Here is a 17,047-nt window from a genome sequence, read left to right as displayed (position 1 = left end):
TCTCTTATATATATCCCAATACAATGTAAGCTATAATTAGAAAAAGGGGGTTCTACTGTTTTATATAAACATAAATTAAGTAAAGGTGAGAAAATTATTCTTAGTGCCTTTTAAGTAGCTTAATTCTGTTTGGGATGATGAGAGATTACCTCAAAGAAGAGGTTTTGAGGCTGGGCGCAGTGACTCACGCCTGTAATCCCAGCACTTTGGGAGGCCGAGGCAGGCAGATCACGAGGTCAGGAGATCGAGACCATTGTGGCCAACATGGTGTACTCCTGTACAAAAAAAAAAAAAATTAGCTAAGTGTGGTGGCGCGTGCCTGTGCTCAGCTATTCAGGAGGCTGAGGCAGGGGAATCCCTTGAACCCAAGCAGCGGAGGTTGCAGTGAGCCCAGATTGTGCCACTGCACTCCAGTTTGGCAACAGAGCAAAACTTCATCTCACAAAAAAAAAAAAGGTTTTGAAATTGGGGAGGGGTTTTGCAAGCTTGGGCTTCTGGTAGGGGCCAAGATGTAGGGGCCAGGGAGGCATTCTAGGAGAAAGAAATTCCTTGGTATAACCCACAAAGCCCTCTTGATTTGGTCTCTGGTCATCTCCCTGACCTCCTGCCAGCCCCCTGCACACACTTTGTACAACCGTACTGTACTGCTATACTCATAGTCCCCTCAGTGAGTGTATCAAATTGTCTCATACTTTTGTGCCTTTGCACAAGACATTCCTTTTACCCATTGAGAATCATACCCTCTCAGATGCCTTACCTAACAGCCCTTTGCACTACTTACCACTACTTTATTTCAGAGGCCTTTTTCTATATGCTTCTATAGCATTTTCTTGTGGTACTTATGATCATAAATATAACTTTTGGTGTTTCTTATTAAATTATGAATACTTCAAGAGTGGGAATATATTTAGCTTGGTATCTCCACTAGGGTCAGAACATGGATTTAGTCAGAATTGGGGTGAGTGAATGAATGAATGAAACAAATCTTTCTGGATTGGAGACTTCATGTTAGGGAATTAGTTAAAATAAGTAATGGTTATAAGAATGGATTATGGAGTCAGCCTGCTTGGATTTAAATTATATAATAGTTTTACCACTTGGGCAAGTTAATTTCTCTTTGTCTCATTTCCTCATAGACTTCATTTTATGATTAAATGAGGTAATATTTATACAAACTCTTTTAGAACGGCAGTTGGTACAGAATAAGTACTATAGGCCTGTTAGCTTTTCATCATTATCATTATTGGTTGGCTAAGTGTAAATAGCCAGACTGTGGAAGATTATGAATGTCAGGCCAGGGAGTTTGAACTTGGGCAGGGATCTGCTAACAGCTTTTTGAGCAAGAGGATTGGCAAGATGAAAGTGGTTCTGTCATAAGATGGTGTAGTTGTCTGTGGGGGTATCTGGATAAATTACATGTGAAAGAGATTGGCAGCAAAGCTAGCAACATTTAGGCTAGTGATCTAGATATGAAGAGGTAATTTCTGGATTTACGTGAGACAAAAAGGGGCAGAAATGCAGCTTGTGGTATGGATAGAATAGCGGTATGGCTGAGGGAAGAGATTTAAAGCCAAATGAGTTGGATGTGAATCCCAGTTTGGCCACTTACTGGTCCTGTAACCTTGGGGAAATTACTTAGCCTCTCTGTGCCACAGTTTCTTCATCCTTCAAATGGGATTATAATTTTTACTTCTTCGGTTCTTACTAGTATTAAGTGAGTAATAAGAGAGTGGTTGGCATGTATTACTAATATTGTTATTCTCGCCCCTCAGAAATACCTGTGGTAGCCACAGCCTGTCAGATCTTCTGAAGGTAGGAGTAGGCTTGTGTTGCCAAAAGAAGGCAAAGAAATGTAATTACTGAGTTGGTTTGTGTGGCTGTGTAGCATTTCAGAAGGTGAAGTTATTTACATGCTTTCAGCGCCACTTTTCCAGGTTCTCAGGGCTCCAGATGCCCACTATACAGGTACCCACTATGCAGTGGATAGTAGATCTATAGGGCAGTGGATAGTTGAAATACAAGGTATTGAGAGAAGTGACACAACTCCTTATTTGTCATTCCCATCCCAAAGTGAGGTTTTTAGACTCAGTGACCTGGAGGATTGTCAAGCCCTCTGTTAAAAGAAAAAGACCAGCAAGAGGAAGAGAAGCCAGTATAAGAGATGAAGATAGAATAATAATTAACCACTTATTGAATATCTGTATATTTTTATTTCATCACTTAATCTTTGCAAAAACCCTAAAAAGCAGATATTATTTTACCTGTTTTATAGATGAGGCAGCTAAGATTCAGAAAGGTTAGTCACTTTGACCATAGTCAGCCAATTTAGGGAGCATAAGCCTGGATTTGAACTCAGCTTTATCTCATTTCAAAGCTAATAATCTTTCTATGCTCAGATTTTCCATTTTGAGAAGTTGGCACGGTGTCTCCAGATCTGATTAAACACTGGATCAAACTACTTTTCTGCTGTAAGGCTTTGGGCTCAAGTTACTTAATATGCCTGTACCTCCATTTTCTCATATGTAAAATTAGGATTTTTTTGTCTTCTTAGGGCTGTTACAAGGATTAAATGAGATAAAGTACATAGAGTGCGTCAGCCACTGGTGTGAATTTAGTCGTTGTTATTAGACATGTCCAAGGTCTGCCTCATACGTGGCAATACTAGAACCAAAATCCTAGTCTCAAATTCATTTACAGCTCTCTTGCTACTGTACTAATAAGTGACAGTGGTGACTTAAGGATGGATGGTAACAAAGAGATGATCTCAAGTTTTGGAAGGCCTGTTACGTGTTGTGTTTACATCCAGACTATACTTGGTGCAGGTACGGAGAGGGTGGCAGGTTGCACAACCATACTGGCCATTGTCTAGTTAGTTCCTTTTCTGGGAACTTTTCTTCTTTTCTTCTCTCCTGAATCTCTCCTCCTGCTTGGCTTGTGTTTCAGGAGCTACAGAAGGCCCAAAAGAAGAAATATATCAAGAAGAAGCCTTTGCTGAAGGAGGTGGAACAGCCTCGCCCTCAAGACTCCAATCTTAGTCTGACAGTACCAGCCCTCACCGTGGCTACCACACCACAGCTTGTCACCTCCTCCTCACCCCTGCCTCCTCCTGAGCCTAAACAAGAGGCCCTGTCAGGAAGTCTTGCTGACCATGAGTACACCGCTCGTCCCAATGCCTTTGGCATGGCCCAGGCAAACCGCAGCACCACACCAATGGCCCCTGGTGTCTTCTTGACCCAGCGGCGCCCTTCAGTTGGCTCCCAGAGCAATCAGGCAGGACAAGGTACAACAGCCATATGGTTGTAGAACCAAAGGATCTTAGAGCCATCTGCCCCAAATCCTAAATGCTCTAGTAGATGACAATACCAGGGAGGGACACTGAAGGCCAACCTCAGGTGCTTGGATTTGATCTTATGGGCCATGGAGAGATACTGATTTGAAGTAGAGATAAGATCAGGTTTTAGTTTAGAAACATGCTTCTGGTGGCCAGAAGGAGGTAGAGGGTGGGCTAGAGATGGGAGCTCTAGGGAGGAGGCACAAGTTCAGGCGGGCAGGAAGAGCAACTGGGGCTCTGCCAGAGGGAATGGAGAGGGAGGAGATGAATTGATCAAATATGGAGGCAGTCAAATAGGACATGGGAGGGGATTTAATGTGGGGAGTCAGAGACAAGAGAGAGTTAGGGGACTCAAGCCTTCCTTTCCCTCACTTTGGTCCTCAAAGCCCAGTCCCTAGAGTACACTGCTCAAGGGCACGGAGGTTGGTGTGTTGTTGAAGGCTGGTGAAGATGAGAGTTTCTAATGAAGCAAGGCCCTAAGGATGGTAACTTCAGGAACACTGAGCTCTAATCACTAACCGGTCCTTGTGGGTAGGATAAGAGGGTGTGGAAGCACATTCCTCTCCTTGCAGAATATTGGGAAAAAAATGATAGGGACCAGAGGAATCAATGGAAAAGAACCAGACAAACTGTAATCAAGGGGGTCTGTTGCTGCTATAGGAGGTCATAGGAAGAAGAGTCAAAGCATATGGTGTTGGATGGAAGTAGTTAAGGAGGGCACCACTTGGTGCCAGATTTGGTGTTAAAGCCCTTGCCATAGCCCCTGCTTGCTTTTCTCTTCCCCCACAGGAAAGCGTCCCAAAAAGGGCCTGGCCACAGCAAAGCAGAGACTCGGACGTATCCTGAAAATCCACAGAAATGGCAAACTACTTCTGTGAGCCCTCCTGTGTCCTACCCCTCACCCCTTCACCCCCATTGCCTTCTCCGTTGTCAACTCTCGGGGCACTCCTGGATCCTGTCTGCCCCGGACAAGGTGCTGAGGTGTATTGTCCTGCCTTTTTGGGACTTCCAAAGGCACGGACCCCTCCACCGACTCCTCCTAGCTCCCTTCCCCACTTTCACTAGAGCATCCTGCCTGCCTTCTCCATACCTCTGAGTAGCAGGTAAATGGGAGAGGTTTCCAGCTGACTAGAATCCTGTTTTCTACTTGTCCAAACCATTCCCCTTTCACCTGCCTTGTCTGTCCTTTACTGTTTATGCCCCCTAGAGCTGGAAGGCAGGATGAGGAGAGGCGTGAAGAAGCCTGAGCCATGAAGTGGGAGGCCCAGTGCTTGACACTTTCTGCAACTCTAGCCCTATATCCAGAAGCCTGCCCACCTCCACCCATTCTGCTTGCCCTGTTTCCCCAGTCCAGTGGATACGCCCCACCTCCACACTTGCTCATGGAAGAAGGCTGTGGTCTCTGCCTTCTCTTGCCAAATACTTAATGGAAATAAAGAGGAAAGCCCAGAGCCTTCTTCCTGCCCCATTGTGGGCTATTTCCAGAAGTGGCCTAGAAATGCTGACTTCACTTATCATTGGGAAGAAAGGTGATTCCTCCCTCTTGTCAAGGTAGGGAGAGGTCAGATGACCAAGCCTTCGACCATGGCTTTGTAGCCTATTGGAGGAAGCTACTTTTAGCTGCCTACACGAGGCCACTTGTTTTAGGGTGAGCTCCAGGGATTTGCCTGGATTTTGAAATCATGTAGAACATGATCCACGTGGCTGTGGCTGTGGCTGGGCCCTGGCAGGTAGAAAACCATCTCCCAGAAACCTGAAAGCACCTGCTACTGAAGCAGATAACCCTGGCCCAACAGCCTGCTTGTTCCACCTACACCACAGAGCACAGCCTGGACATTATGGAGGGTGTGGCGGGACGGCCCACACCTGGGTCCTCCATCGGGAACTTTCATACTTCTTTCTCCACCTGAGGTCTTGGTCTGAAGAAGACCTCAGGACTCACATCTTCACTCCTGGGCCTTTGCACTTCCAGACGACAGGTCATCTTTCAAGCAGAGTGCAGACGGGCCATTCACGAGCCCAAGTGGAGGAGAAGAGACACCCATCTGTGAAGAAGCAGACCATCCATCCGATCCTCCCCTCCCCTGTCTTTCCTTCGTGGATTGTCTCCATTGTCCAGACAGTGACCCCACCTCCCACTTGCCTTGCCTCACTGGCAATCTGGACTTGATGGAGAACATCCCACCTCCATTTGGCACTGCCCAAGTGGAGTGTACCCTTGCTCTCTCCACCTGTACCACCCACTCCAACCTCACCCCAGCTTGCCCAGTGCTTCTGGGGAATTTAACAGCTACCATGCAGGCCACAGGGAATTTGTGAGGCTTCCTTCGTCATCTTTGTATTTCCAGTTTGTCTTTTCTTTTCTCCATAGCCCTGCCTCTACTTTCCTTCCTCGGAATCAGGGGTTCCTGTAGCCCATTTGCTTTCTCTACTTTGGGGACCCCAGGGGCCAAGCAGTTCTCCATCTAGTCACACCAAAGGCAAAAAGCCTGGCTACCTCCCCCCTAGCACGTAAGTCCCTACTCCCCTCCCCTCTGTTTCTACCCAGCTTTGCTTCTTTTGGGGATTTCAAGGCAGAAGAGGGTAGTGAGGGGAGGGCAGGAGAAGCCTCTGTCCCTCTGTAGGCAACTGCCTGACTGTGCGGTGACTGCTGTAACCAAGATCAGGTCCCCAGCCCTTTTATCCATTAACACCCCCTCTTGATCTTTCAAAGGCAGCTAATTGCTAGCAAATCCCCCTGATTCCGATCTTTTCCCTCTGTTTCTTTGTTAGAAGTTTTCTGTGGAGCTGAAACCCAGCCTCCCTGGGTTTCATTTAGCTTAGTTGGGTCCTTGGAGCCTCCTGTTTGTTATTTTGTGTTTCCAATGAAAAGCAAGTTTACCCAGAGTTATGCTTTTCCAAAGAGGCTGATGTCTTTTTTTGTTGTTGTTTGTTTTTTAATGTTTCAGGTTCTAAGTGAAGTGAGTTGGGGAGGGGTTGGGAGTGTTAGTAATCCAAGTTTAGAACACCTCGAGATAGTCACCCCTGATCTCCAATCCCCAGCTGGGGGCTGGATAGAGGGAAGGGAGAGAGGATTTCTATTCACCTTTAATATATTTTTACAAAAAAAGCAAACAATTTAAAAACAAGCCCACCGCTTCTGTACATGTCTAAATATATTTTTAGAAGTGGGTAGGATCGTGAATTTCTGATGCAGGGCCTTTTTATAAATAGATTAGAGTAACATCATTCAGACTTATTTGTTGTTTTGCCCCTGTCTTTTTCTTATGTTGTGTTACTAATGTAATTTATATTTTTTTTAGATCCTCCCTTTCCTATAGAGATAAAAGTGATTTATCTTGGCAATTGCTTTGCTTGGCATTCTTTTTTTCATGGTGGGGGTGGTGGTATGGTACGGGGTCCAGGAGTGCCGCCTTCTCCTTGTATTCCTTTGTCCTTCAGCAAGTTGTCTAGTGGCCATTTCCCTGGTGCTCAGTCTTGTGCTTGAAGTGGGAAGGGTATTCCCACCCTCGGGAGGGACACACTTCACAAACCTGAAATAAACCATCAGAAGCAGAGTAAGCAGAAAAGAAAGGGTGTGATAATTCAAAGGGGTCTGACAAGTTCAATGGGAGAGTTTTCCACAGACTGCTTTTGCAAGTGTGTCCTCTTTCTGTGCATGTGGGATTTTTTTCCCCCTTTCTCTCTCTGACATCTCTTCCATCCACTTATATAATCTGGACTTGATTACTGTGCTTAGGGCCAGTACAAGGGTTAGAATATAATTATCAGAGCTTGGGCCGGGCGCAGTGGCTCACGCCTGTAATCCCAGCACTTTGGGAGGCTGAGGCGGGTGGATCACGAGGTCAAGAGATCGAGACCATCCTGGTCAACATGGTGAAACCCCGTCTCTACTAAAAATACAAAAAATTAGCTGGGCATGGTGGCGCGTGCCTGTAATCCCAGTTACTCAGGAGGCTGAGGCAGGAGAATTGCCTGAACCCAGGAGGCGGAGGTTGCGGTGAGCCGAGATCACGCCATTGCACTCCAGCCTGGGTAACGAGCGAAACTGCGTCTCAAAAAAAAAATAATAATAATAATTATCAGAGCTTGTTTTCATAGTTATCGCACTTGTTTTCTTGTGCCAGGCACTGCTCTTAATGCTTTGTTGATTCATTTCATCCTCACCAACACCCTCATCCTACCAATGAAGAAACAAAGTAACCTTCTTGTATCATACATGAAAATTCTGGGACCAACTTGCTTCCAGAATGTATATTCTTAACACACTGCTCCACCACTTCTCACTGATAACCACTACCATTTATTAAGTGCCTTTTGGGTGCCAGGCATGGGCTAGAGATTTTACTTAGGATATCTCTAATTCTCACTGAAAACCCCATGAAGTAATTTGCCCTGTTTTTCAGTTAAGGAGACTGAAGTTTGCCAGGTTCTTCTGCAGCAGGATCTGCCTGATTCCAAAACTCATGTTCTTTCCCTTCACCATATTGGAAAACCTTTTGAGGCTCAAGCACCCAACAGATCTTTATTAAGCCCCTGTTGTTTGCAAGGTGCAGAATTGAGAGTTATCTCCTAAGGAGAGCTCCCAGGGTGATCTTGGGAACCTCAGTTTCAAATTCACCACCACCCTGATACTGTGTGTGAGCCAGGGCAGGCTGCTCACTGTCTGTGGGTCACCTATTAAAGTATTTTGAACCCAATCAAGAGTACTTCCTCTGGAGATTCTGCTTCTGTGGATCTGGAGTGAGGCTGTCTGGTTTTAGCACCTACTGGTTAAATGACCTCCTCCAGTTCTCACAGCCTGTCTCAGTAGTAGGTGGGGTTTTGATAGTGTTCATGTCTGCAGCATGGAGAACTTTATTTCCTGGTAGAAAGGAAATAGGAAAGAAGGATTTTAGAGCCTTTGCAGGAATGATGGGCTGGGTTATTTTTGTCGCCAATTCCTACCCCATCTTCCTCAGTCAAGGGACAAAGCACTGTTTTGTGCTTTGTTTTTACAGCCTCAGATTAGAGGATAAGCTAGAATCTTGGTCACCTTACTCTCAGTCTAGGCAGGAGGTGCCAGCAGTTCAGAGGCTCCTGTCTCAAAATTGGGAGGGAAACAAGGTACTCAACTTCAGTCTTCCTCCTTTCCAGTACGGAGTGGAAAAGTGCACAGGACTTGTGGCTAAGAGCCCTCCTTCTCAATGACTAACCAAGTAATTTGGGAGAAACTGCTTGTCTGGGTCTGAGTTTCTACATTTGCAAGATAGAATTATTTTAGCTATGAAGCCCTCTAGAAGCTTGGTTGTCCCTAAACTTTCTGGATGCGTTAATTCCCAGACTGAATCCTCTAGCCCTAAATTGTCCTGAGTACAGCTCCCTATGTTTGCTATCTCATGTTGTTTCCCTTGCCTCAACTACACAGGCTCCTTCATCAAGACTCCGTATACACCAACCTAACTGAAATGGCACTTGCCCTCCAGTCAGTTGAATGGAGGAGAGGAGCATCATATTGGTACAGCGCACTGATAAGAGATGGGTAGGGAATCCATCCTAGAGAAGCAAGAATATTGGGGATGCCTTGCAACTGGGTGATGCCTGAGCTGAAAGACGAAAGGCAATTAGTTGGTCTGGCTAAGAACAATGGGAGATTAATCCTAGATGAAGCCAATAGCATGAGTAAAAACACGTTGGAGTGTATGTGTATAGATAAAGGCCAACAATATCATAAACTGCTGCTGGGACTCACCTTGGGTGGATGTCAGCACAATCCCCAAGAGGGAATATGTAGTTTAAGAAGGCATATGATCATAATTGTTAGTTTTTAGGCATAATACTTTAAAATTCTAGATTATGGAGGATATGTAAATTTGATGTTTGTCAAAAGACCTTACTTTATCCCAAGAATGGCAAATAATCTTTAAAGGGTTTTAAGCAGAAAATTACATGATCTAACTTTTAAAAAGGATCAATTTGGAGGTGAGTGAAGAGGGGAAGAGACTGAAGCCAGGGAGGCTAGTGAGGAAGCTGCAGAAGGAGGGATGGGGAGGGCACCATCTCATCTAGTGTCCCATCGAATGCCACTTTCCTAAGGAAGCCTTCATCCAACTGTCCAGTCAACGTTGACCTTTTCCTGGACTGCTACATCCCATAAAAGGCAGAAATCTCAGGCCATTTCCAGGAGGCAGACCATGATGTCAGCCACTCAACCCAAGAGACAAGATGGACTCCTGTATCCTCTTCAGCTTTTTAACTCTCAAAATAGTTAACTTTCTCATGCCCTCTCCTTTTCCATGGGACCCCGTTGTAAGGCCAGCACTCACCTATGACTGTAATGAGAGTTAAGTACCCATTTTATGTTCTCCTTGTCAGGAGTCCAGTAGCCTCCCTCACACTATTCTGTCATATACAACCTTTCAGGAGTATCTCCCCAAAGTTCTGTTTTCATCATCCCCTCCTGCTTAAGAACACTTGATGATTTCCAACTGCTAGTTATACCCTCTGGCTCTGAAGGCTTTCCAGAACCTGGCCCAACCTGGAGACAATGGGCTGCGGTGGAAAGAGGATGTGCCTGGGAGGTGAGAAGACCAGTGATTCCATTCCAGCTCTGCTTCCTATGTGATCTTAAACTGGTTGCTTCATATTTCCTTGCCTCAGTTTTGTCATCTATGAAATGAAGATATGATCCCTACTGCACAGGATTCTTGGGAGGAATTATATTAGTGCTTTTATTTTTTATTATTTATTTATTTATGAGACGGAGTCTTGCTCTGTCACATAGGCTAGAGTGCAGTGGTGTAATCTTGGCTCGCTGCAACCTCCGCCTCCCGGCTTCAAGTGATTCTGCCTCAGCCTCCCAAGTAACTAGGATTACAGGTGCCTGCCACCAAGCGCAGCTAATTTTTGTGTTTTTAGTAGGGATGGGGGTTTCACCATCTTGGCCAGGCTGGTCTCGAACTCCTGACCTTGTGATCCACTGGCCTCGGCCTCCCAAAGTGCTGGGATTACAAGCATGAGCCACTGTGCCTGGCTTAGCTAGTGCCTTTAAAGAAAATTCTTAGTTCTGTCTGGCTTTGAACTAAAATATGTGTGTGTATATATATATATACATATATTCATAATATATGTAATTATATATATGTACTTCAATGACTGCACTCAGGTGATCATCAAATGTAGTTTAACAAGGCCTAGAATCTCAAAGAAGTACAGAGAAAGTAAACCTTTGAGGAATTGGGGGCAGTATTCCAGACTGGGGCAAGAAACTGTCAAGAGACCTTACTTTATCCCGACTCAAGAAATCCCAACTCAAGAAATTGAGTTGGCTTCATGAGAGAGGTGGTGGTTGAGAGACATAGGGAGATGGCTGAGTCAATAGGGGTGGTGGGCCTTAAACTCTAGTGGAGATACAACCAAATCTATGACACAAAATTGTTGGAAGGTGCCAGAGTATCACCCATGCCAGTTCAACATCAATTGTTCAGTTCTACAGTCGTTTATCAAAGCCTCTTAGACCCTGTGCATGCCATTGGAGAGCTTCATCTTCAAGGAGCATCTAATTTAGTATAGAGACTTGGAAACCCCCATGCATCGTTGTAGGATAAATACTATATTACAAATAAGTTTGAGGTGCTATGGGAGCACGAAAGAAGGAGACCCAACCCAGTTTGAGTGGCAGGAAATGCTTCTGGTAAGAAGTAATGCCTGGATTAAGTTTGAAGAGCATTCACCAGGCAAAGAGGGCAGAGGATGAGTTGGAATAAAGCATTCCAAGCAAAAGGAACAGCATGAGCAAACGTAGAAAGTCATAAAGTAACCTGGTGTGTGAGTGGAGCTACAAGCCCTGGGTTGAGCTGGAGTACAGGCTGCAGTAAGGTGGCAAGTGTCAGGGATGAAGCTGAAGAGGTTGGCAGGGACTGAATCACGGAGGCTGCAATGTTTTGGAAGGTTCTCTCTGGTGATCCTTGGGGTGAGGAGAGACTGCAGTGGGCTAACGTGGAGGCCAGTGTGAAGCTGATTGCAAGATTCCAGTTAAGATATAATGAGGTTGGCCGGGTGTGGTGGCTCATACCTGTAATCACAACACTTTGGGAGGCCGAGGTGGGCAGATTGCCTGAGCTCAGGAGTTTGAGATGAGCCTGGGCAACATGGTGAAACCCCCATCTCTACTAAAATACAAAAAATTAGCCGGGCCTGGTGGCGTGCACCTGTAGTCCCAGCTACTCCGGAGGCTGAGGCAGGAGAATCGCTTGAACCCGGGAGGCGGATGTTGCAGTGAGCTGAAATTGCTCCACTGCACTCCAGCTTGGGCAACAGAGTAAGACTCTGTCTTCAAAAATAAAAAGATGTAATGAGGTCTAAACCAAGTCTGTGACTGTGAAGTTACCAGAGATGTTGACCCACAGTCCTCCCTTTTTTCCCTAACATTTTGTGATGAACATTTTCAAACATTCAGAAAGTCAAAGTAATTGTACTGTAAACAGCCATATATCCACCACCCAGATTCTACAATTAGTATTTTACTACACTTGGCTTTATTACATATGCCTACCCATGTATCAGCTCTTTATGCATTTCAAAATTATGGACATGTGTACACATTCCTTTAAACATTTCAGCATGCATGTCATTTACTAGAGTTCACTATTTGAATCTTTTTTAAGGTAAAAGATGAAATAAAGGCACACATCTTAAGAGTATAATTTCACGTTTTGACAAGTGTACAGACCTGTGTAACCCACATCCCTATCAAGATACAAAACATTACCGTAATCCCAGAAAGTTCCCACATCCTTTCTCGGTCGGTCACAGCCTTTCCTCCTTCCAGAGTTGGCGTTGAGTTTGAAAGGGTAGGATTTGGAATGTGTGAAAATAGACATTCCAGGTGGAGGCAACCTAGGACTGTCTGAGTCAACGGACTGTCAGGCCCTCAGGAACTGTCTTCAGGGGAGGAGGAGACAGGCACTGACAAGTCACAATTCAGTGTAATAAATGCCAGGGTCAGGGCTATAACCAAGGGAAGGGTGGAAAGTTAAGAGAAAACACCACAAAAGTGCCACAGGGGTGTGGTGTGTGTGTATGTCTGAGAGAGAAAAATGATGGTAAGTGACTCACTCTTGGGACCGGAGGAGCTCAAAGGAAGAGAGGAGAGCATTTGCCAGCCATGAAAAGTTTCCTGGAGGTAACGTGTTGAAGGATGTTGACTGTTAAGTGTGGTAGACATAAAGATGTTTCAGTTGCAGAAAACAGAAAATGCAGGTCAAGCGTAGGACATTGCCTCATGTAACTGCTAAGTCTAGAGGTATGTGAGTTTTAGGCACAGTTTGATCAGAGCTGTGGTCCTGATGATATCAGTGCCGCCCTATTTTGTGCGTGTTAGGTTTGTCTTCAGGATACTTCTTCATGGTCACAAGATGGCTGCCTGCCACAAATAGGGATATGGTCACTTTCCACAATCATTTTTCAAAGGGCCTGAGTTCTATTCCAGTTGAACTATCCCTGACTCAATCCCTGTGGCCCAGGAATGCTTTCTACTGACTGATGTAGGCCTGGATTATATGGTGCAATCATTGTGAAAAAAAGACCCTCTGGAATCGGGAGTGAGGTCATTTCACATAAGCCACATGACTTCCACATAATACTTCTACTTGTGCTTATTTGCCATCTCTCTCTCTCTCTCTCTCTCTCGTGAAATGCCTGTTTAAGTTTTTGATGTTTTTAATTGGGTCATTTTTTACAATTGAGTTTTGAGAGCTTTTTATTTATTTAGGATACAAATTCTCTGTTCGATATGTGATCTGCATATATTTTTTCCCAGTGTGTAGCTTCTCTTTTCATTATCTTATCAGTGTCTTTCATGGAGCAAAAGTTCTAAATTTTGATAAATTCTAATTTATTGATTTTATTTATTTTATGGATTTCCCTGTTTAAGAATTCTTTGCCTAACTCTAGGTCATGAAAAATTTATGTTGTTATCTTCTAAAAGTTTAATAATTTTATGTTTACATTTATGTCTGTGATCCATTTTGAGATAATTTTAGTATATTTTAAGAGCTTTAGGTCAAGGTTCTTCAGTTCATCTTTTTTTTTTTGCCTTTGAAATGTCCAAATGTACCAACACCATTTGTTGTTGGAAAAAACTATCTTTTCTCCATTGAATTGCCTTTGGCAAAAATCAGGTGGCCATACTTGCATGAGTCCATTTCTGGAATCTCTATTCTGTTCTGTTAATCTTATGTATCAATCCCTCTATCAATACCACACTTTTTTTTTTACTGTACCCATATAGGAATCCTTCTTATCATGTAGAGTGATTCCTCCCACGTTATTCTTCATTTTCAAGATTGTTTGTTTGGCTATTCTAGGACCTGTGCCCTTTCATATAAATTTTAATACAAGCTTTTCTGTGCCTACACATACTTTGCTGGTGATTTGAAAGCAGTTCCATTAAATCTGTAGATCAATTTAGGTTGAACTGATGATACATTGTTGAGGATTTAAAATGATTTTCGATTTTATGTACTTTTTAATTGAAGTGTAATCTACACATAAAGAAAGGCACTCTAAATATACAGATTGAAGGATTGTCACAAAGTGAAGAATGCATCAGTGTAATCATCACCCAGATCAAGAAATATGAGTAACAGGGGACTGAGTCTTAACACAAAAGGAATAGGAGAGAGCTCTTTGACCCACTTGAGATGAGGAGGCTCTCAAAGTTACGGCCTCAGGGAAAGAGACTAAAAAAATAGCCTTCCTGGGCCGGGCGCGGTGGCTCAAGCCTGTAATCCCAGCACTTTGGGAGGCCGAGGCGGGTGGATCACGAGGTCAAGAGATCGAGACCATTCTGGTCAACACGGTGAAACCCCGTCTCTACTAAAAATACAAAACATTAGCTGGGCGTGGTGGTGCATGCCTGTAATCCCAGCTACTCAGGAGGCTGAGGCAGAATTGCCTGAACCCAGGAGGTGGAGGTTGCGGTGAGCCGAGATCGCGCCATTGCACTCCAGCCTGGGTAACATGAGCGAAACTCCGTCTCAAAAAAAAAAAAAAATAGGCCGGGCGCGGTGGCTCACGCCTGTAATCCCAGCACTTTGGGAGGCCGAGGCGGGTGGATCACGAGGTCAAGAGATCGAGACCATCCTGGTCAACATGGTGAAACCCCGTCTCTACTAAAAATACAAAAAATTAGCTGGGCATGGTGGTGCATGCCTGTAATCCCAGCTACTCAGGAGGCTGAGGCAGAATTGCCTGAACCCAGGAGGTGGAGGTTGCGGTGAGCCGAGTTGCGCCATTGCAGACCAGCCTGGCCAACATGGCGAAACCCCGTCTCTACTAAAAATACAAAAATTAGCTGGGTGTGGTGGCGCATGCCTGTAATCCCAGCTACTCAGGAGGCTGAGGCAGGAGAATTGCCTGAACCCAGGAGGCGGAGGTTGCCGTGAGCCGAGATCGCGCCATTGCACTCCAGCCTGGGTAACATGAGCGAAACTCCGTCTCAAAAAAAAAAAAAAAAAGAATTCAGGGTGAATCCACAGTGCAAAGTGAAAGCAAGTTTATTAAGAAAGTAAAACAGGCCAGGTGCGGTGGCTCACACCTGTAATCCCAGGACTTTGGGAGGCTGAGTCGGGTGGATCACCTGAGGTCAGGAGTTCGAGACCAGCCTGGCCAACATGGTGAAACCCTGTCTCTACTAAAAACACAAAAAATTAGCCCAGTGCCATGGTGGGCACCTGTAATCCCAGCTACTCGGGAGGCTGAGGCAGGGAAATTGCTTGAACCCGGGAGGGGGAGGTTGCAGTGAGCTGAGATGGTGCCATTACACTCTAGCCTGGGCAATAAGAGTGAAACTCCGTCTCAAAAAGAAAAAGTAAAGGAATAAAAGAATGGCTATTCCATAGAGCAGCCCCAAGGGCTCCTGGTTGCCCATATTTATGGTTATCTCTTGATGATGTGCTAAACAAGGGATGGCTTATTCATGCCTCCCCTGTTTAGATCACATAGGGTAACTTCCTGACTTTGCCATGGCATTTGCAAACTGTCAGGGCGCTGGTGGGAGTGTAGCAGTGAGGACAACCAGAGGTCACTCTCGTTGCCATTTTGGTTTTGGTGGGTTTTCGCCGGCTTCTTTACTGCAACCTGTTTTATCAGCAGGGTCTTTATGGCCTGTATTTTGTGCCAACCTCCTATCTCATCCTGTGACTTAGAATGCCTTAACCGTCTGGGAATGCAGCCCAGTAGATTTCAGCCTCATTTTACCCAGCTCCTATTTAAGATGGGGTTGCTCTGGTTCACACGCCTCTGACATTTCCCCCCTCCCTCTTATAAGAGAACCCTTAATCCTGAGAGTTGCAGAGGGATGAAGATGCATCTTCTGTAACTTCTTCAGACTGAATAGGAGCAATGATATTCCTGCCTATTAGAGTCTCTTGCATTCAGGGTAGAGAGGAGCTCAGTAAGAAAATATCGATATGGTAAGGTCCATTCATAATTCTTGAATTTCAACAAAAGGTGATGTCTGGAAGATTAATTTGTGTTTAAGAAAACATTCGGTAAGCTTGTCCTGTATTTCTACACAAAGAGTATAACAGCAGTGGCCAACAAACATACGAAAAAAAAGCTTATCATCACTGATCATTAGAGAAATGCAAATCATTAGAAGCAAGATGGAGTAAAAACAAAAGAAAAAGAAAAAGAAGAGAAATGAAAATCAAAACCACAAGGAGATACCATCTCACACCAGTTAGAATGGTGATCATTAAAAAGTGAGGAAACAACAGATGCTGGAGAGCATGTGGAGAAATAGGAAAGCTTTTACACTGTTGGTGAAGTGTACATTAGTTCATCCATTGTGGAAGACAGTGTGGTGATTCCTCAAGGATCTAGAAATAGAAATTCCATTTGACCCAGCAATCCCATTACTGTGTATATACCCAAAGAATTACAGCTAGTGCTCGACTTACAACCACAATTGGTTCCGACAGATCAGTCGTAACACAATTTGGTCGTAAGTTGAGTAGGCTATATGCACGCAGAGATGGTAGTGCTGCTGGAAGCTGGTCCGCACTGTCGTACGCCCAGCTGGGCAACGTTTGCGCTGCCAGATGTGGAGCAGTCGTGGCTAGCGATTGTGGTCGTAAAGTCGAGTGGTCGTAAGTTGCATAGGTCGTAAGTCGATCAATACCTGTATAAATCATTCTACTATAAAGGCACATGCACACGTATGTTTATTGTGGCACTGTTCACAATAGCAAAGACTTGGAACCAACCCACATGCCCATCAATGATAGACTAGATAAAGAAAATGTGGCACATATACACCATGGAATACTATGCAGCCATAAAAAGGATGAGTTCATGTCCTTTGCAGGGACATGGATGAAGCTGGAAACCATCATTCTCTCTGGAGGATCTGGCAAAAGCAAATATGGGTTGATGGGTGCAGCAAACCACCATGGTACGTGTATACCTATGTAACAAACCTGCACATTCTGCACGTGTACCTCAGAACTTAAAGTATAATAAAAATAAAAGAAAAAGAAAATTAGGCAACCATATTTGTAACTTTAATAGGAGTTAATTTGATTTGTTATCACCTAATTTTAATTTAGAAAGGCATATAAAGAATTTTCTTAGGCTGGGCGCGGTGGCTCACGCCTGTAATCCCAGCACTTTGGGAGGCCGAGGCGGGTGGATCACGAGGTCAAGAGATCGAGACCATCCTGGTTAACACGG

General features: G+C 44.6%; 1 protein-coding gene and 1 long non-coding RNA gene across 2 annotated transcripts in view; both read left to right on the top strand.

The window, feature by feature from the left end:
* PHF8 (PHD finger protein 8) overlaps window positions 1–6,676 on the top strand; it is a 75,814-nt gene extending 69,138 nt beyond the window's left edge. Inside the window, exons 14-15 of the mRNA XM_017519648.2 lie at window positions 2,944–3,280; window positions 4,121–6,676. Of these exons, the coding sequence (XP_017375137.1) occupies window positions 2,944–3,280; window positions 4,121–4,209 (426 nt within the window). The 3' untranslated portion in view covers window positions 4,210–6,676. The remainder of the gene's footprint in view (window positions 1–2,943; window positions 3,281–4,120) is intronic.
* A 7,162-nt stretch (window positions 6,677–13,838) lies between these two features.
* The window catches only part of LOC119469674, a 7,181-nt gene continuing 3,972 nt past the window's right edge, over window positions 13,839–17,047 (top strand). Inside the window, exons 1-2 of the long non-coding RNA XR_005198508.1 lie at window positions 13,839–13,849; window positions 15,101–15,106. This is a non-coding gene — a long non-coding RNA (uncharacterized LOC119469674). The remainder of the gene's footprint in view (window positions 13,850–15,100; window positions 15,107–17,047) is intronic.

Source organism: Cebus imitator, unplaced genomic scaffold (genome assembly GCF_001604975.1).
Source record: "Cebus imitator isolate Cc_AM_T3 unplaced genomic scaffold, Cebus_imitator-1.0 Scaffold763, whole genome shotgun sequence".
NCBI lineage: Eukaryota > Metazoa > Chordata > Mammalia > Primates > Cebidae > Cebus > Cebus imitator.
This window is presented reverse-complemented; position numbering and strand designations above follow the sequence as displayed.